General features: G+C 42.8%; 3 protein-coding genes across 6 annotated transcripts; 1 reads left to right on the top strand and 2 right to left on the bottom strand.

Annotated features, from left to right (window-relative positions):
* Positions 1 to 8,852: 8,852 nt before the first annotated feature.
* LOC109398756 (metaxin-1 homolog) lies at positions 8,853 to 10,230 on the bottom strand. Its single transcript, XM_019671146.3, has 3 exons — positions 10,023 to 10,230; positions 9,085 to 9,948; positions 8,853 to 9,006 (listed from the first exon to the last, which is right to left on the bottom strand). Exons 1-3 carry the CDS (start codon positions 10,089 to 10,091, stop codon positions 8,932 to 8,934), a joined length of 1,008 nt encoding a protein of 335 aa, XP_019526691.2. The 5' UTR covers positions 10,092 to 10,230; the 3' UTR covers positions 8,853 to 8,931.
* Positions 10,231 to 10,518: 288 nt separating this feature from the next.
* On the top strand, positions 10,519 to 12,612 carry LOC109398750 (methyl-CpG-binding domain protein 3). Of its 4 annotated transcripts, XM_029870391.2 has the most exons (5): positions 10,519 to 10,569; positions 10,630 to 10,780; positions 11,140 to 11,475; positions 11,921 to 12,095; positions 12,160 to 12,612. In XM_029870391.2, exons 2-5 carry the CDS (start codon positions 10,659 to 10,661, stop codon positions 12,469 to 12,471), a joined length of 945 nt encoding a protein of 314 aa, XP_029726251.1. In that variant the 5' UTR covers positions 10,519 to 10,569; positions 10,630 to 10,658; the 3' UTR covers positions 12,472 to 12,612. The 4 variants fall into 4 exon arrangements, with proteins under 4 accessions (XP_029726251.1, XP_029726253.1, XP_062712860.1 ...); XM_029870393.2 differs by having other exon boundaries at positions 10,538 to 10,780; positions 11,140 to 11,463; XM_062856876.1 differs by having other exon boundaries at positions 10,538 to 10,780.
* A 3,427-nt stretch (positions 12,613 to 16,039) lies between these two features.
* Positions 16,040 to 17,582, bottom strand: LOC109398749 (3-ketodihydrosphingosine reductase). Its single transcript, XM_019671138.3, has 3 exons — positions 17,401 to 17,582; positions 17,065 to 17,322; positions 16,040 to 17,000 (listed from the first exon to the last, which is right to left on the bottom strand). The coding sequence occupies exons 2-3, from the start codon at positions 17,279 to 17,281 to the stop codon at positions 16,225 to 16,227; spliced, it is 993 nt and encodes a 330-aa protein (XP_019526683.2). The 5' UTR covers positions 17,282 to 17,322; positions 17,401 to 17,582; the 3' UTR covers positions 16,040 to 16,224.
* Positions 17,583 to 19,942: the final 2,360 nt, after the last annotated feature.

Below are 19,942 nucleotides of genomic sequence, written 5' to 3'. Positions count from 1 at the left end.
TTTCAATTAACAATGTTCACTTCGTTTACATTTCACTTTATTGTTGTACAACTTACAATTCCCTTTGTTCTAAAAACGATATTATCAATCATCACCATCATAATAATCCTCATTTACAACCACCTTCTTTGTCAGTTTTATAACCTTTTTTTTAAATTATTACCACAGTTATACCAGCGGCGTCATGGTCGCAATTTTTTCCGCAGTCAAGTTCGCAGATTGTGAACAATCCTCGGTACTCACTTTTCGTAATTTATGTTTAGTCCCTTACTGTCAGAGCTGTCAGATCAGTGTAACACGCTAAATAAAATTTACACAAAAGGCAATTTACACGGAAAAAAATACACGGTTATGAATATTTATTGGGTACCGGACTGGTCACCGAAAATTTGATCGTTTTCTTTGGTACATCGAGGTCTTGAAATTAGTCTATGGTTATACCAATCGCTCATCGCTCATTATTATCGTCTATCATCTCTTCTTTCTTCTCTTTTCTCGTCATCAACTCTCATCTTCTCATCATCGTCTTTCATCCCTCATCATTATCTTATTTCATTTCTCATCTCTCATAATAAAGAATTAATAATAAATAAATAAATAAATTTCTCATCTCTCATCTACCATATCTTATCGTTCGTCCCTCTTCTTTCATCTCTCATTGTTCATCTCTCATCATCTTCATCTCTCCCCTCTCACCTCAATTTTTCAATCAACATTATTAAGTTCGTTTACATTTCACTGTATCGTACTACTACTTATAATTGCCTTCGTTCTAAAAACGAAAGTATCAATCATCACCATCACAAAAATCCTTATTTTCGACCACCTTCTTTGTCAATTTACTACCTTATTTTTTACATTTACCGCAGTCATGCCAATCTCTCATATCTCATTGCCTATCATCTCTTCTTTCTTATCTCTCATATCTTTTCTCTCGTTGGTCATCACCATCTCTCGTCTTTCATCATCAGCATCTCTCATCAGCATCATCTCTTAACTTATCTCGCATCTTTCATCTCTCATCAATATCATCCTTCATTTCTCATCTCTCATCTACCATCATTAATCTCTTATATTTCGTCCCTCATATTTCATCTCTCATCATTATAATCTCTCATCTCTCATGATTTATCTATCATCTGTCACCTTTAATCTCACATCTCTCATCACCACCATCATCATCATCTCTTATCTCCCATCTTATAACTCTCATCTCTCATTTCTCATCCTTCTTTTCTCATCTATCATCATTATCAATAATTATCATTAGCACAGTAATACCAATCACATCGCTCACCTCTTATCTGCCATCTCTCATCACTCATTTCTCATCTTTCATCTGCAATCTGTCATGTCTCAACTCTTGTCTCTCATCGCTCAGCTTTCATCGCTCATCGCTCATCTCTCATCACATTCACTCTCCCCTCTCACCTCAATTTTTCAATCAACACTATAAAGATTGTTTACATTTCACTGTATTGTACTGCAACTTATAATTGCCTTCGATCTGAAGACGATATTATCAATCATCACCATCACAATCATCGTCATTTTCACACACCTTCTTTGTCACTTTTTCAACTTTTTTTTTTTAACCTTTACCACAGTCATGCCAATCTCTCATCTCTCATTATTATCGTCTATCATCTCTTCTTTCTTGTCTCTTATGTCTTTTTTTCTCATCTCTCATCACCATATCTTATCTTTCATCATCAGCATCATCTCTTGTCTCTTATCTCTCATCATTATAATCTTTCATTTCTCATCTCTCATCTACCATCATTCATCTCTCATATTTCGTCCCTCATATTTCATCTCTTATCTCTTATTTCTCATCTTTTATCTGTAATCTCGCAATTATCATCTCTCATCTTTCATCTCTCATCATCATCTTCTCTCATATTTCATCTCTCATCACCATCATCATCACCGGCATCTCTTATCATAATCAACTTTCATCTCTCATTTACCATTTCTCATCTTCCGTCCATCATCTGTCACCTCTCATCTCTCATCGTCATCACCACCATCATAATCATCATAATCACCATCATTATCATCAATATCTCGTATCGTCATCAACTCTCATCTACCATCTCTCATCTTTAGTCCCTCATCTTTAATCTTTCAGCTCTCATCTCTCATCACACATATCTCAACTTTAATTTCTCATCTCTCACCTCTCATCTCTCATCGCTCATCTTTAATCTCTCAGCTTTTATTTCTCATCTTTCATCTGTAATCTCTCATTTCTCATCTCTCATCTTTCATCTGTCATCTTTCATCCCATCATCATCATCTTCTCTCATATTTCATCTCTCATCACCATCATCATCATCATCATCATCAACATATCTTCTTATCATCATCTCTAATCTCCCAATATTTATTTCTCATTTCAGTTCGTTTACATTTCACTGTATCGTACGACAACTTATAGATGCCTTCGTTCTAAATATGATCCTCATTTTTAACCACCTTTTTTGCCACTTTTACTGCCTTATTTTTTTCAACCTTTACCAGTCATGCCATTCTAATTGTTATCGTCTATAATTTTTTCTTTCTTATCTCTCATCTCTTTTCTCTCATCGCTCATCTTTCATCATCAGTATCTTTGATCAGCATCATCTCTTGTCTCTTATCTCCTAGCTTATCTATCATCTTTCATCTCTCACCAATATTATCTTTCATTTCTCATCTCTCATCTACCATCTTTCGTCTCTCATATTTCATCCCTCATATTTCATCTCTCATCTCTTATTTATCATCTTTCATTTGTAATCTCTCATTTCTCATCTCTTATTTTTTTCATCTCATCATCATCATCATCATCAACTCTCATCTCTCATTTACCATTTCACATCTTCCGTTCCTCATCTGTCACCTCTCTTCTCGCATCGTCATCATCATCATCATCATCAGCATCATCAACATATCTTCTTGTCATCATCTCTAATCTCCCATCTATTATCTCTCATCTCTCATCCTTTATCTCTTATCTACCATCATTATCAATCATCACCATCGTAATCGACAGCCATCAGCTGTCAGTCGCTGTGTATAGGGCTAGTTATCCTCATTTCCAACCCCCGTCTTTGTCACTTATTGCATTTTCCAAGACATTTTCACATCTGTTTGTTTTTTTTTTTCAACCTTTAGCACAGTAATGCGGAACTCATCTCTTATCTGTCATCTCTCGTCATCATCGTCTCTCATTTCTTACCTCTCGTTTTTGTCATCTCTAATCTCTCATCTCAAATCTCGCATCCTTCACTTCTCTTCTTTCATCACCATCGTGTCTCATTTTCTCTCTTATCTCTCTTCTCTAATCTTTGATCATCATCTCTCATCTCTTATCCTTCATCATCATCTGCTATTCCTTATCCCATACCTCTCATCTATAATCTCTCATCTATCATCTCTCCTTCATTATCTCTCACCTTTGCTCTTATCTCTTATCATATCTCATTATTATTTTTACCATCATCAGCCTACCCTCTCGGAGTAATTCATTTTTTACTATGGTTTACCCTCTTAGGAGAATTCACCACTGGTTTACCCTCTCGGCGAATTCATCATCGGCTTACCCTCCCGAGGAAATTTGCCGTCAGCTTACCCTCTCGGGGGAATTCGCTTTTTTATTATGGCTTACTCTCTCGGGGGAGTCCACCTTCGGCATACCCTCTCGGGGGGAATTCGTCGTCAGCTTACCCCCTCGGGGGAATTCGCTTTCTTTATTATGGCTTACCCTCTCGGGGGAATTTGCCGTCAGCTTACCCTCTCGGAGGAATTCGCTTTTTTTTATTATGGCTTACCCTCTCGGGGGAATTCACCATCGGCTTACCCTCTCGGGGAATTCGCTTTTTTATTATGGCTTACCCTCTCGGGGGAATTTGCCGTCAGCTTACCCTCTCGGGGGAATTCACTTTTTTATTATGGCTTACTCTCTCGGGGGAATTCACCACCGGCTTACCCTCTCGGGGGAATTTGCCGTCAGCTTACCCTCTCCGGGGAATTCGCTTTTTTATTATGGCTTACCCTCTCGGGGGAATTCACCACCGGCTTACCCTCTCAGGGGAATTTGCCGTCAGCTTACCCTCTCGGGGGAATTCGCTTTTTTATTATGGCTTACCCTCTCGGGGGAATTCACCACCGGCTTACCCTCTCGGGGGAATTTGCCGTCAGCTTACCCTCTCGGGGGAATTCGCTTTTTTATTATGGCTTACCCTCTCGGGGGAATTCACCACCGGCTTACCCTCTCGGGGGAATTTGCTTTTTTTTTTAAATTATGGCTTACCCTCTCGGGGGAATTCACCACCGGCTTACCCTCTCGGGGGAATTTGCCGTCAGCTTACCCTCTCGGGGGAATTCGCTTTTTTATTATGACTTACCCTCTCGGGGGAATTTGCCGTCAGCTTACCCTCTCGGGGGAATTCGCTTTTTTATTATGGCTTACCCTCTCGGGGAAATTCACCACCGGCTTACCCTCTCGGGGGAATTTGCCGTCAGCTTACCCTCTCGGGGGAATTCGCTTTTTTTTATTATGGCTTACCCTCTCGGGGGAATTCACCACCGGCTTACCCTCTCGGGGGAATTTGCCGTCAGCTTACCCTCTCGGGGGAATTCGCTTTTTTTATTATGGCTTACCCTCTCGGGGGAATTCACCACAGGCTTACCCTCTCGGGGGAATTTGCCGTCAGCTTACCCTCTCGGGGGAATTTGCTTTTTTTATTATGGCTTACCCTCTCGGGGGAATTCACCACCGGCTTACCCTCTCGGGGGAATTTGCCGTCAGCTTACCCTCTCGGGGGAATTCGCTTTTTTATTATGGCTTACCCTCTCGGGGGAATTCACCACCGGCTTACCCTCTCGGGGGAATTTGCCGTCAGCTTACCCTCTCGGGGGAATTCACCACCGGCTTACCCTCTCGGGGGAATTTGCTTTTTTTTTTTAAATTATGGCTTACCCTCTCGGGGGAATTCACCACCGGCTTACCCTCTCGGGGGAATTTGCCGTCAGCTTACCCTCTCGGGGGAATTCGCTTTTTTATTATGACTTACCCTCTCGGGGGAATTTGCCGTCAGCTTACCCTCTCGGGGGAATTCGCTTTTTTATTATGGCTTACCCTCTCGGGGGAATTCACCACCGGCTTACCCTCTCGGGGGAATTTGCCGTCAGCTTACCCTCTCTGGGGAATTCGCTTTTTTTTATTATGGCTTACCCTCTCGGGGGAATTCACCACCGGCTTACCCTCTCGGGGGAATTTGCCGTTAGCTTACCCTCTCGGGGGAATTCGCTTTTTTTATTATGGCTTACCCTCTCGGGGGAATTCACCACCGGCTTACCCTCTCGGGGGAATTTGCCGTCAGCTTACCCTCTCGGGGGAATTTGCTTTTTTTATTATGGCTTACCCTCTCGGGGGAATTTGCCGTCAGCTTACCCTCTCGGGGGAATTCGCTTTTTTATTATGGCTTACCCTCTCGGGGGAATTCACCACCGGCTTACCCTCTCGGGGGAATTTGCCGTCAGCTTACCCTCTCGGGGGAATTCGCTTTTTTTATTATGGCTTACCCTCTCGGGGGAATTCACCACCGGCTTACCCTCTCGGGGGAATTTGCCGTCAGCTTACCCTCTCGGGGGAATTTGCTTTTTTTATTATGGCTTACCCTCTCGGGGGAATTCACCACCGGCTTACCCTCTCGGGGGAATTTGCCGTCAGCTTACCCTCTCGGGGGAATTTGCTTTTTTTTTTATTATGGCTTACCCTCTCAGGGGAATTCACCATTGGCTTACCCTCTCGGGTAAGATTATATGGTTTCAGCTCCTATAGAATCCGGACAGTAGCCAATTACATTTATTTTAGCAGAGGGAAACACACATTTTCAACCACCAGACATGAATGCAGGAATCGATACTGGAACACAGAAAAAAAGGCACACAAGTTCTTTGCAAAACAACTACAATGCAAAGGTTATTGATACTGTTTCGGGTTTGCGTGCGCAGGATCGTTAGGATTCATACTTCAACCTAGCTTCCCCGGTATAGGCCGTGTCAAGAACAATAACAGCTGTAACGGCCGCTCAGAGCTTATCCAAAGCCGAAAGCCACACAAGAACTCCACGCATAAAATAACGACGAATGTCAAATCGTGTTCTCCATACACAGCTGCGATGCACACCAAGAAAAGAAGACCTTGCCTGTTATCCGCTTGCCACCGCCTCTGCTTGCCTTCAAAACAATGATGCGTAAAAAAACAACACAATAAAACAAACCTACAGCCTCAAAGTTCCACCGCTGTTCCAGCCAACTAACGAAAATACTACACCAACACTGTCGCAACACAGAATCCAGCCACGCGAGCCCCACCGATGAGATGAAAAATGCTGCACCATCCTGCTTCAAACCGCTGCCAAACACCGCCGCGATGGGAGGAAACACACGAATCCCTTAATTAATTTACTTTACTTGCTGGGAGCTTACCTACCGGCTGTGCCATTGTCGTGTCCGGACGGACACCGTGGCATTCCGGTCCAGCCAATTCCGCCGACCGAAACTCTGCACCCACGAGGAAGATTGCGAATGACGCAACCTACTCGTACGAAATACTTTACAAGACTGAAGTTTCATTTCATCTTGATCGTTTGTTTCGATTGCTTTGTTTATCTGGTAACGCATCTTTGCTGCTAATGCTATATGCCCTGTTTATCCTTTGCTCGGTATCCCTCTCAATCCCTACAGGCAGCATTCAAAATAGTGATCACCCTGAAGTTCTCACATTCCAAATGGTCGCCTTTCTTGTGGATGGGGCAGATTACCTCTTCCTTCCACTCCTCCGGTAGCTGTTCGGTTTCCCAGATCCTGACTATCAGCCGATGCAGACAGGTGGCCAACTTTTCTGGGCCCATCTTGATGAGTTCAGCTGCGATACCATCCTTACCAGCTGCTTTGTTGGTTTTGAGCTGGTGAATGGCATCCTTAACTTCCCTCAGCGTGGAAGTTGGTTAATTTGTTTCCTCCGCTGCACTGGCGTCGTCGTTTCCGCCGTTGCCGTGGGCTCCCGTGCCTACGTTCTCCACGCCGTTCAGATGCTGATCGTGGTGCTGCTTCCACCTTTCGATCACCTCACGTCCGTCCGTCAAGAGGCCTCCGTCTTTATCCCTGCATATTTCGGCTCGCTGCACAAAGCCGTTGCGGGATGCGTTGAGTTTCTGATAGAACTTCCGTGTTTCTTGGGAACGGTACAGCAGTTCCATTTCTTCACACTCCGCTTCTTCCTGGCGGCGCTTTTTCTCCCGAAAGAGGCGGGTGTGCTGTTTCCGCTCCTGTTTGTTACGATCCACGTTCTGCCGAGTCCTTTGCTGCAGCATTACCGCTCTCGCTGCGTTCTTCTCCTCCAAAACCGTTTTGCACTCTTCGTCGAACCATTCGTTTCGTCGAATCTGTTCCACGTACCCGATGGTGCTCTCGGCTGCGTCGTTGATGGCTGCTTTCACTGTACTCCAGAAGTCCTCTAAAGGGGCCTCATCGAGCTCGCCCTCGTCTTGCAATGCGACCTCGAGATTCTGGGCGTATGCTGAGGTGACATCCGGTTGTTTCAGTCGCTCTAGGTTGTACCGTGGCGGTCACCGGTACCGTACATTGTCAATAACGGAGAGTTTTGGGCGCAGTTTGACCATCACCAGATAGTGATCGGAGTCGATGTTGGCGCCACGATAGTTCCTGACGTCGATAATGTCGGAGAAGTGCCGTCCGTCAATCAGAACGTGGTCGAATTGAGATTCCGTCTGCTGTGGTGATCTCCAGGTGTAACGATAAGGGAGGCTGTGTTGGAAAAAGGTGCTACATATGGCCATATTCTTGGAGGCGGCGAAATCAATGAGTCGTAGGCCATTTTCGTTCGTCTGCTGGTGTCGGTCTGAATTCCTCCTCCTGGCTTACCTGAGCGTTCAAATCTCCTATATGATGATCTTGACGTCGTGGCTTGGGCAGCGATCGTACTCGCGTTCGAGCTGCGCGTAAAATGCGTCCTTGTCATCATCAGTGCTGCCGGAGTGTGGGCTGTGCACGTTTATTATGCTGAAGTTGAATAATCTGCACATTCTTTTGTCAATCGGCCACAAAACCGATCACGCGTCTCTGCATATCATCCATCACGTTGAAAGTTGTTCCCAGCTCGCGTGTGTTGCCGCAGCTCTGGTAGATGGTATGATTACCTCTAAACGTTCGCACCATGGATCCTGTCCAACACACCTCCTGCAGCGCTACGATGCCGAACCCGCGGTCCTTCAGTAGATCGGCGAGTATGCGGGTGCTCCCAATGAAGTTGAGAGATCGGCAGTTCCACGTACCGAGTTTCCAATCGCAAGTCCTTTTTATTCGCTGGGGCGTTGCCGTTGGTCTCGGTTCGTATTATTCTGTTGTTGATTTTCCGTTACAATGGTTTTTTTACGACTGGCTCGTAGGGCCTGACACCAACCCCCTACTTTCCGGATGACCATAGTGCACAGTTGAGCTTAGAGCCCTTCCTGGCACTCGGACGTAGATCAGCCGCCCCTAACATGGGGATCTGACGCTGTTGTGAGCCGCTCCTCCTGGAGAACAGACGCTCAGGTTTGCCGAAGCAAACCTACAATTACAATTTCATGGTAAAGTCGTTGTCTACTTTGATCATCACAGTTGACCCAGCTCTCGGTAGATGGTATTACCTCTAAACATTGGATGCCGGAATCTCGATGCTTTAGTAGACCGACGAGTATGCGGGTGCTCCCGATGAAGCCGAGATTATGATAAGAAATATTAGCAGTGATAGCATAAGTACAGGGCTTTCGAATCAAATCATATTTCCCATAGAATGCTGTACTAAGCAACCCTAGTTTTAATTATATCTAACATCTCAACAAACAACAACGGGCGCTATCCTCATCAACATTCCTATTCTTCGTCGTCATACTCGGGTTCATCGTACGAAATGAAATTGGCTCCGCCACCGTGATCATGCTGTGAAATCTAAACGTAAATAAGCAAGAATATTACATTTTGATATAACAGTCGCGACAATCAGACCCATTTAACAAAACAACATACCGTCAAAATCCCCGACAAAAGCGCATAGCTTACCATCGCGATGGTAGCGAAAATTCCCGACACCACGTAGCGTTTCCGGCGCTCGTACGGCGTGTCATCCGAGTCCTTCTGCGTCCCATCGTAGAACTTCTGCTCCGGTTCCGACTTTGCTTTCGACGAGTCATTCGACGAGGACGACCCCGGAGTGCTGCCATTGGCGCTAGTGAACCCTTCCCGGGCAAAATAGATCGTCGTGATCCGCTCGACAAACTTGACTAGATTTCCACACTGCTTGACGTGGTTCTGCAGGACGTTGTTCGGCAGGGTCAGCTTCAGCAACACCGACAGGTACCCGTACAGGATGGCATCGATTTCGCTCGGGGTGTCCCCGAAGAAGAACCGATTGTCTCCCAGCTTTTCCGAGATCCAGTTGATGCACTTCTTCGCATTCAACATCATATCTTTGACGTCGTGTAGCTCAACCGAATCCTCCAAGGCAAACCCGCCCAACGATACGGTCAGTTCATTCGTCTTCAGTACGTACTTCCGCGGGCAGTAGAAATTAAACGGAATGGGAATCCGCTTGGCGTACAGTGCCCTCGTGGTGTCCAAGTTCTTCGGATCGCCCCACAGGCTGTACATGAAATACGGAAACAGGTTCTCGAACACATACTGAATGCAACCGTTTATCACAATGTAGTTTTGGTTTTCAAGCTGCGCATTGGCGTCGAAGCCTCGCGACTGTAGGTACTCCGTTATTTTGTTGTACCCGCCGATCTTTTTGCCCTCTTCCGTTACCAAATACGGAAGCATCCCGGTCGGCGAACTGAACGGATTGCCATTGAAGTTGAGGGTGATTTTGGCTTCGGAAAACTTGAGGTACGCCTGGCATTGGGAAAAGAAGCATGGATTGATTTATTAACTCCACGATGGGTGTGCAATTTCCTTCCGACACTTACCAACAGCCGTGCGCAGTCGTAATCGATGGTGGGCAGACCCCACTCGCCGCGGTACAGAAACAGTTCCATTATTTCATTTATGGGGAATGATTAAAACGGCAGAAAACCGGCTAATTTGTACAATTTTACAGGAAAAATCGTTTGCGAAACTGAAACTTGCAATGTTTACATCGGTTGTGCAACATCGCGTTTTTGTCTGCCCGCGGATGACGTTTCAAAGCGTGAGATGTGAGGAGTTATCTGGTTTGGTTGCCAGTGTTGCCACATTTTTTCGATTTTCATTTGTGATTAGTCCCCCTTTCCTGTGTACACATAAAAAAAAAACTGTTGTGTAATATTACATCTAAACTGCTGCAACCCGATCAATCTGTCAGTTGCATGAATAGGCGCAATATCGTCAATATTTACTCAACTTTATTCATACGGTCTACTGTTTAGTGAATGTTAGACCACTGTGCAGCTTCACGCAACTGTCAAAATTCATATCGGTTAGCATCTCTTCGAGTGTTAAAAAAAGTTTGTCAACACCCACAACGCGAGCAAGTTTGTGAGTTTGGGCAAAATATTTTACTAAAAATTGCAGTATATTTCGAATAGAATTTTGCAGTTTTATTTTCGTAAGACGCATCGTAAACTATGAACGTATCAATTGAGAGAAAGCGTTCGGATTGTGCTGCCCTGCCGAAGGGATGGCAACGGGAAGAAGTTCTGCGGAAGTCCGGTTTGTCTGCGGGAAAAGTGGATGTTTACTACTACAGGTATGTGTACATAGAGGAATTGGGAAGCAATCTATAAATTTAATATTTTCCATATAAATAAAGTTTCCGTATAATTCGATAGAATTGGCACGAACTCTGGAATTGTAAATCTAAACAGTTCTCAAAGATTGATAAACATTTCCAGCTTCTCTCGGATTCTCATTTTCTAAATTTCTAAATTTTAATTGGTCAACTGAGTATTTATTGAATAGATTCTAAATACTCACTTAACAATAAAGTTCCTCTAAACACATATATTGAAATTAAAAAAAATCCAAAAATGTAGACAGTTTCCACAGCATTAGAAAATCACCCTTCAATCATATGATTGCGTTCTATCCAAATTCCACCCTCTTCAGCCCATCGGGTAAGAAGATCGAAAGCAAACCCCAATTAGCCCGTGCCCTAGGGGACACTATCGATTTGTCCACATTTGATTACCAAGCCGGACGGGTAGTCCCAAGTGCAACGCACATGATGCTGCAGCATAATGCACTCAAGCGGAAGCTTAGCGTGACACCCATTGGCATCGTCTTGTCCTCCAGCAGTGCAATCGTGGCTGGACCTACGGGACCCAGTCTGCCTCCGCCGGTTCCCATCTACAACCAGCTTCCACCAGCGGGCGGAAGGGCCCATCATCATCATCATCATAGCCAACAGCAGCAGCAGCAGCAGCAACAGCAGTACGATTACAGGTACCGGTTCCGTACGGGACCGGATGTTGTTGATTCTCTTATGATACTTCCGTTTCGATTTGAGTTTGGGTTTTCTCTCCGTACGTGCGAAATTGATACCGATTGGCTGGACACATTTTAGGACCAAAAGGCAGAATATTCCGCTGGGACGTGAATACGTCAGACGAAATTGAAAATTTATTGATTGGCGGTTTTTACTGTTTAGCAATGCGCTGTGGTCCAGTAGCGGAAGGCAGTGAAATTTTAAGGGGAAAGTTGAATTTTTAGAGGGTACCCCTAATGTTATCATGTTAATTCATACCTTTCTTCACCGGACCACAGTGTATTGAAACCAATAGCAGTACTATTGGTTTTGTGTTTTTAGTACACGTTTAAGTTAACGTGGTTCATCCGTGCATTACCATGGCCGCTAACGGTTCTACGGTGTTTGATGTACAACTTTCAGTCGTGGAATGCGAGCGGACACCTCCCTTATCCCGCCAATCCGGCAGACGGCTTCCATATTCAAACAACCGGTCACGGTAGTTCGATCACAGGACGGTGACAGCAAGGTTAAACGGGAGCTGCAGCATGGTTCCCAGGTGAAACCGAAGCAGCTCTTCTGGGAGAAACGCTTGGAGGTTGGTTGTTCCTATGGGTCAAATTCGCTGGGTAGTAAACTGAAACCACCTTTGTCGGTTGCAGAATCTTCGCGCCAACAACACATTCAACGAGGAGATCGGCGCCCTGGAACTGCCCAAACGATTGAAATCCGTCGGGCCGGGTGTCAACGAGGGCACGGTTCTGCAGTCGTTGGCCACCGCGCTCCACCACAACACGCATCCGGTGACGGGTCAAACGGCTTCCAAAACGTCCCTCAACACCAACGCGGGGGTTTTTCTCAACCCCGACCAGCCGTTAATGCACGTGGCAACGGTAACCGAAGATGACATCAAACGCCAGGAAGAGCGGGTTCAGTTTGCGAGGCTAAGGCTACAGGAGGCACTGCGAGCTTAAGCATTGTTGTAGCAGTGGTAAATTATTCACTAGGTGTAAGATTCTTTTTTTATTAGTGTAAGATGTGTGAACCGTCTATTTCATCTGGTAACTGTATTTTGACATGTGGATGGGAATAAATCTCCAACGATTTGCGATAAATTGTAGGCTTTGTGGTGTCGAAAGATATCACATCCTTGAATTGAATAAGATCAAACGGTAATTACATGATCAACACGAGGCTTATACATTAGTTCCACATTTTTAACTTATCCAGGTTCCATGTTGCTTCCAGATTTGTAATGCATACCATGTCTTTGTAGCGAGTTCTCGGAACCGCAGCAAAATAGAAATATTCTATCTTCGGAAAACTGATTCAGAGCAACAATCACTTCCTGGTGATAGGCATGCCAAAGTATTTCTTCAAGAACCCCTCCAGTGATTGCATCGGAAATTGTTTCATCAGTTTTTTTTTTGCAAATGCTCTAGGAAAATCCTTCAGAGATTTCCTCCGAAATTCTTCGCTTACTTCTCTAAGATTTCGTTTGGGAACCAGGTATTCTTCAGAAATTCCTCCTGTGAGATCTTGGGAATCTCTTCAGAGTCTCCTTCAAGAATATTTCAAGGATTTTTCAGGAATTCCTTAAATTTCTTGTAGAATTTCTTTGCAAATTCCAGGGATTCAAGAATTTATTCGGGAATCCCTAAAGAATTCCTCCAGAGATTCCTTTGGTAACTCCTGCAGAGATGCCCTTCTCAGGGTTTTCTTCGGGAAGCCCTTCAGTGATTCGTTCAGGAACTCCTCCAGAGAATCTGTCGGGAATGTTTAAAGGCATTCAGGAATTTCTGGAATTCTCGAATTGTTCCAGAAATTCTTCCAAAGATCTCTTCTGATCCCAGAATTTTCAACTTTACGACTTTTCGACGGGTTTCAACGAAGGCTGCCCAAATCAAATCATCATGTTTCAGACAGATTATTTCAGAAAATCTTCCATGTGTTCCTCCAAGATTTCTTTACGAAATCTGGTATGAATTGCTTTACCAATTGATCCATGATTTTCCACAAATCATTTCAGAGATTGTTTTAGAAATTACTTCAGAAATTCTTCTGAATATTTATTCAGGAATTTCCATGAGCATTCCTTTGGAGAACCAATTGGAGATTTCTTTAGAAAATCTACCAAAAAATTCTTCAGAAATCCTTCTAAAACATTCTATCGGAAATTTGTTCGAGTATACGGCAAAAATTTCATCAGAGATTCTTTCAAAACAAATCTTCCATGGATTCATTCGGATTTTTTTTGCCAGGAATTCTTTTAGAAATTCCTCCTATTCTACAAATTCCATAACGAAATCTTTCAAATCATCTTGCATGATTTACATCTGAAATTCCCTCATTAAAAAAAAACATGAATTTGAGCAGAAATTCCTCCGGGATTCTTTCAGAAATTTCTTTAGACATTTATTCAGTAATTTCTCCCGAGATTCCTTTAATAAAAACTTTCAGCGATGCCTTCAGAAACTATTCCAGGGTTTTTTTAGAACATGTTTCAAAAGTTCCTTCAAAAACTTGAAAATTCTTCCAAGGATTTCGCCAGAAATTCCCACAGCAACTTCCAATTTCTCCAGAAATTCCGCTAGGGTTTCCCCAAGAAGTTTCACATAAAATTGTGTAATAAACTGGTGTGTATAAGTTTCTGCAGAAATTCCTCTAGGGAGTTCTTTAGAAAATCCTTCAAAGATTTACCCTTTTTACAGAAAAATCCTTCGGAAATTCCATTAAGCATTCTCTCAAATGATCTTCCAAAGATTAATTCCAAAACTTTCTCCGGGGTTTGCTTTAAAAATTACTCCAGGTATTTTTTTTTTTGAAAATCAGAACCGGACAGAAAATCTTCCTGGGATTTCTTTACAAACTCCTCCAGGGACTTCATTTAAAAAATTGATTCATTCGGGAATTTTCTGCACATATTTTTTAAGGTATTCTTTCAGAAAATCTCTCATTGCTTTTACTATAAATTCAAAGAATATTTTCTCCAGAAATATCACCAGATTTTCCTCCAAATATATATTTTTTTAAGTAAAAGAAAATCGCGTTAAGTACTGTTCCTTTGAATTCCACTAAGAATTTGCATCCTTTGACAGATACGTATTTCGACCTCAACTGTAAGGTCGTCTTCAGTGTCTTGTACTTGACTCGACTCAAGTCAGACTCGAGTCAAGTACAAGACACTGAAGACGACCTTACAGTTGAGGTCGAAATACGTATCTGTCAAAGGATGCAAATTCTTAGTGGAATTCAAAGGAACAGTACTTAACGCGATTTTCTTTTACTTACAGATATTCCCCTAACAAGCCCAGGTTAATCATCATATATTTTTTTACAAATTTTTCCAAGAATTACTTTGAAAGAAACTTCCATAGATTTTTCGATAATTATTTCATGGGCTCTTGTTGAAATCTATCCTAGGATTCATTTGAAAAATATTTAACGAGTTCCTGAAAGAATCTCCCGGGGATTCTTTAAGAAATTCTTTCAGGGACTCCTTTGGCAATTGCTCGTAGATTTACTTTAACAAATCATGCAGGTAATCCTACAGATATTCAGTCTGAAATTCTTTCACAATATCTTCTAGGGTTTCCTTTTTGACTTTCGGATGTTCTCCACATATTTTGCATGGATTTATATACAAAATATTTCAAGAATTCCTTTCAAAAAATCTTGCAAAGATTGCTCTAGAAATTCATCTACGAATTTCTTCAAAGGGATTCCTTCAGAATTTTCTCAAAGCATTCATCTGGAAAATCTTCCATGAACTTTTTCAAAAATACAGAATTGAGTTTTTCTTCAGGAAATGATTTTTAAAGAATTTTCTTTAGGTATAGCTTTAGAAATTCTACAAGAGTATTTCAAAAAAAAATCTGAAGATTACTTTACATTCCTGTAGATATTCCTTGAAGGCATTTCTCTTCCAGAAATTGCTCCAAGGATTTCTTAAGAAAGTCTTAGAAAATCCTCCAAGGATTCCTTGAAAATAAAAATGACTACAGATTCTTTCAGATATTCTCATAAGGATTCTTACGGAAAGGCTTGAAGGCATTCTTGCAGGGACTCCTGCAGAAATTCACATAGAGATTTCATCAGAAATTTTCGCCGGGTATTCCTCTATCTATGTATTTTCTCAGAAATTCCTCCAAGCGTACCTCTAGGAATTTATCAATAGAATCCTCCAGGAACTCACTAAAAATACTGTTTAGGATCTTTATTAGGGGATTTCTTCAGGACTTTTTTTTTGTTGTAGAGGTTTTGTTAGGTATCCCACCAGGCCAGGTGTTTTAAGGTGTTTCTTCAGATATGCCTTCTGAAATATCTTCAGAAAGTCCATCTATGGATTCTTAAAATATTGAGCTTCTCGAGAATTTATAGCATTTCAACGAGTTCCGCTTCGACCTCTTTGTTGCGCGAGAACTTGATGCAAAGAAGAAAGTTAAGCATATGTTGGTCATCACTCAAACGCAAGCTCATTATCATGTGAAATTGGAAAATGATGACAAAAGGATGTGATCAAATAAAACAAATTTTCAACAATAACCTACTTCACTAAGTCTAATTTATTAAATTTGTTTTCGTTAAGTTACTTTCTACTGCACTCTTTGAAGCAATTGCTATATTTTCGTGGAAATGTTTCTGTGTTAAATGCAGGAAGATTTAAAAATCACTAAATACTACTGTGAACAACATCCATAAATATTTCAATATTGTGCGAGCATAATCTACTCCCTCTGGCTCTCCTTCTCTTTGGCGCAATTTTTAATGATCCGCTGGAAGTTCCACTGGATCAACAATCCGATCAATCGTAACGGCCCGAGCAGGTAGAACTGCAGCACGCACAGGATCGGTCCCTTCCAGGGTGACATTCCGACACACAGGGTGCTCAAAATCCAACTCTCCAGTCCCAGAACCGAGAAGAACGATCCCTTCAACGCATCGTGCACAATCCGCTTGCCAACGTCTTCCGGTTTGGCCAGACCTCCGGAACCGGAAATGATCTTCGTTTCCATCGGTTTGGATTGGTTCTCGCGCTCGAATCCAGGCGTATCGGTATCGGCCGGAAGGGCTAGCGTGACGCTCACTCCGCAGTGCTTCGCTTCCATGGCAATGGTTTCGGCTAGGCCACGGAGAGCAAACTTGGACGCCGCATAAGCCCCGTATCCGTACAGACCGATTAGGGCGGCTTGCGATGCGGTGATGACAATGATTCCCTCTTTGGCTGCTTTCATCTTCGGTAGGAGATAGCGAGTCGGGTAGAAGGTGGCAAAGTAATTGACGTCCATCATTAGTTTGGCATCTTCGATGGAGGTTTCCTCTATTGTACCGCAGATCGCCATACCGGCGCAGTTGATCAGCATGAATACGGGGCCAAGAGAGGCTTCAATCTCTTGTAAACCCTTTTCAACGAGGTCATGACTTTTCGCCAGGTCGATCGAGCGATACTCAATCTTTTGGTCGTCACGTACCTTGTTCGTTACGAGTTGATCCTTGGCCTTTTCTAGAACAACAAAACATTCGTATTATAATTTTATGAATCATTGCTATTGTTCTTCCATACTAACCGAGCTGCTTAACATTGCGCGCCACAATGGTAACGTTGGCTCCCAATCGGACGCACTCGATGGCTGCCCACAATCCGATTCCGCTGGAACCGCCGGTAACGACTACATGCTTTCCGCGGATATTGGTCCGTGACTTACGCGATACCCAATAGAATATGAATCCATGAATCAGAAGGATGCCCAACACCGTTACGATGATTTCGGTTCGATGATCCATTTTGGGTCGATATGAGCAAATTAAGGTGTGATGTATTTACTCTGCGATAAGATAGGATAATGGTGTTAGCTTTAGAAGGTATTCAACTATAGAAGCGTGAATCCACTTTAACTTCTTACTTTTGAATAGGATTGTCACTATTGTTGCAGATATTCGGTGGGGTTCAGGTTACATGTCGATATAGAACAGGTCACGAATAATGGGATTGTGAAAAATGCAGAAAAGGTAATAGAAATTTTCACATCTGATGCCGTTTTCGGTGTACAACAAATGATAACGATTTTTTGACAGCTTTTTGGATCTAACTAACCCCTCCCATCATAAATTAGGAGATGACTTTTGTTCCAGTGCCGCCGTACGGCTGCGTTCGAAACGAACCGGTTATTATTATGAAGCAATCGAACTCTATTTTTAAATGTACAGTTGGGAACTACCTATTATTACCAGGAATCAACTGTGTATTTCGTCTCGGTTGAAAAAGAACTGAAATTTTTACAGAATCCGTGTAGTAATCAGGAAACTTTTGCTGATTGGATGCTTTTGTAAACCACGAAGACAGTGTATAATTTTATATAATTAACTAACTCGTTTTTCTTCTCTCTCTTTTTCACAGGGAATTGATTGTTTGCTGAACGAAACAATTTCACCAAAAGAAATATCCAGTTCGTCGATAAGTTTCTCGCAGATTTGGGTCTTGATCACATGTACAATAGTGTAACTAGTTCGTTTATTGCAGTTGAAGCAGATTTTTGTGATAGGTCACCCTGGCGGTGTTTCACATTAGAAGTGGAACTGGTGGATAATCATGTGAAATTCGTATACAAAAAAAAAACGAGTGTTGGGCAAGTAATCGTTAAAGTGCTGTGAATTGTGGGTTTGAGGTATTGTGCGTAACATGTGTTGTATTGAAGTGATTAGAAGTTTACAAGAAACAACCACGTGGTGTAAGTGAAGATTGAACTATACCCAAAAGCAATCCCTTAACCGTTTGCTCTGCTGCCTACGACTGGTTTGACAATCCGTCAAGAAGTGGTCGATGTATTTCACGATAGAACTTTGTAGTTTGAAAGAACTTCTATTATAAGTTTTTTTTAAATAATTTAGTATACGAGTGTTGACGTGCTGTAGAAGTGTGCATAGAACACTGAGTTGAGTTGCCGGCTTTGTACCAGTTGGGATGTTGCACCAAGAAGAAAAAGGACTTATACACAGTGGTCCAGAATCCAGATTTACGAGGTAAGATGCAGTCAGCGCATTCAAATGATTTTTTGGATGAATAGTCTTCTGCAATGTTGTTCCTAGCACAGCCGACTCTCTATTTCTCGATGTTCCACATCTCGATGTGTTTCCCTATCTCGATGGTTTGATCGGTTCCATCAATCTGCATACATTTTTCTTCTGCACATGTTGATATCTCCTTATATCGGTGTCTCCCTATCTCCATGTGATCTTGTTCGTTTTTGTTCTAGATTTTCTCTCATGTCGATATTCCCATTTACACAGGTGCAAGCTTGTCCGATCTCCTCAAGTAATCTTCTGGTCCAGCAAAGTTCTTCGCAAGTAACTTTTTTTTAGTCAAATAGTCTAGAAAAGGTTGTTACAACCTTCATAAAACTAAAATTAAAGATATCAAGTTTTATGACGGTTGTAAAAGCCTCTACAAGACTAATTGGTCATGGGTTGGCATTCTTTGCATAGGGAAACGAATTCCGCTGCGATGGAACTCAGTACCACATATTTTTGCTTCCGGGATATCCCGACGCAACGACACCACCGCCAAATAATAGCAGGTGATCGGAGTTTGATTTCCGATCGCGGTAACTTTCTGGCCAGTTGGCATCAACGAACATTTGTAGTCCGTTCTCAGTGTAACCTAGTGGCAGCTTGTTGTCGCTTGTGGTGGATGGATATGTAGCGCAGAACCCGTTTCGCCTCGTTCCAATATTGTCGATTTGGGAAGCTCAATTTCTGCACCAGGATGGACGTACTGACAGCGATATCCGGCCTCGTTTGAACTGCTACGTACAGCAGGCCACTGATCAGATTTATATAGTCCTTGTTGTCTGGCAGCTGATCCATCTCGTCATTATACTGGATGTTGCCCTGGTCCAATATGGTATTCGCTGATTTTGAATTATCCATGTTGAACCGTCGACCAAGCTTCCGGATTTGCATTGCTTGGCTCAGGTTTTACTCGGCTTCGCCCTTCTTCATTTCAATTCTCAGGACTCTTAAAGATACACTTGAACCTAGGGGCAAGACAGATACAGCAAGAGTAACTCTGTTATCGAAGTGATGCTCAGAATTCCTCTCAATAGCTCTGGATCACTGGTTTTCCCGAACTGTTGCCTGATACCGGTGAAAGATCGAGAAGTCTTGCCCGATTTCTCGCTTTGTAGAGACGTTTCTGAATGGATTCGAACCAAAAAAGTTACTCAGGATTGCTCAAAGTTGCTCCGGATTGTACAGTGTCTTGCCCCTAGACTTGAACTCCTTGTCAGTCTGCGTAACGATCAACATTTCATCGACGTAAATGATGATGTACACAGTCTTGCCTGCGGATGTACAGACATGGATACAGCTTGAAGTACTCAATTGGCCTGCTCACAACTACTCACATGGTAATGAAAGCGGAAGCCTTCCTATCCCAAACACGAGCAA

Source organism: Aedes albopictus, chromosome 3 (assembly GCF_035046485.1).
Source record: "Aedes albopictus strain Foshan chromosome 3, AalbF5, whole genome shotgun sequence".
NCBI lineage: Eukaryota > Metazoa > Arthropoda > Insecta > Diptera > Culicidae > Aedes > Aedes albopictus.
Note: the sequence above shows the minus strand (reverse complement) of the source record. Positions and strands in the feature narration are given on the sequence as shown.

Coding starts and splice junctions, on each gene's coding strand:
- LOC109398756 (XM_019671146.3), bottom strand. CDS start 10,091: ATGGAACTGTTTCTGTACCGCGGCGAGTGGGGTCTGCCCACCATCGAT. Junction 9,949..10,022: donor ACGACTGCGCACGGCTGTTG/GTAAGTGTCGGA, acceptor TCCCAATGCCAG/GCGTACCTCAAGTTTTCCGA. Junction 9,007..9,084: donor TTTTGTCGGGGATTTTGACG/GTATGTTGTTTT, acceptor ATTTACGTTTAG/ATTTCACAGCATGATCACGG.
- LOC109398749 (XM_019671138.3), bottom strand. CDS start 17,281: ATGGATCATCGAACCGAAATCATCGTAACGGTGTTGGGCATCCTTCTG. Junction 17,001..17,064: donor GCGCAATGTTAAGCAGCTCG/GTTAGTATGGAA, acceptor TTGTTGTTCTAG/AAAAGGCCAAGGATCAACTC.
- LOC109398750 (XM_029870391.2), top strand. CDS start 10,659: ATGAACGTATCAATTGAGAGAAAGCGTTCGGATTGTGCTGCCCTGCCG. Junction 11,476..11,920: donor CAACAGCAGTACGATTACAG/GTACCGGTTCCG, acceptor TACAACTTTCAG/TCGTGGAATGCGAGCGGACA. Junction 12,096..12,159: donor TCTGGGAGAAACGCTTGGAG/GTTGGTTGTTCC, acceptor TGTCGGTTGCAG/AATCTTCGCGCCAACAACAC.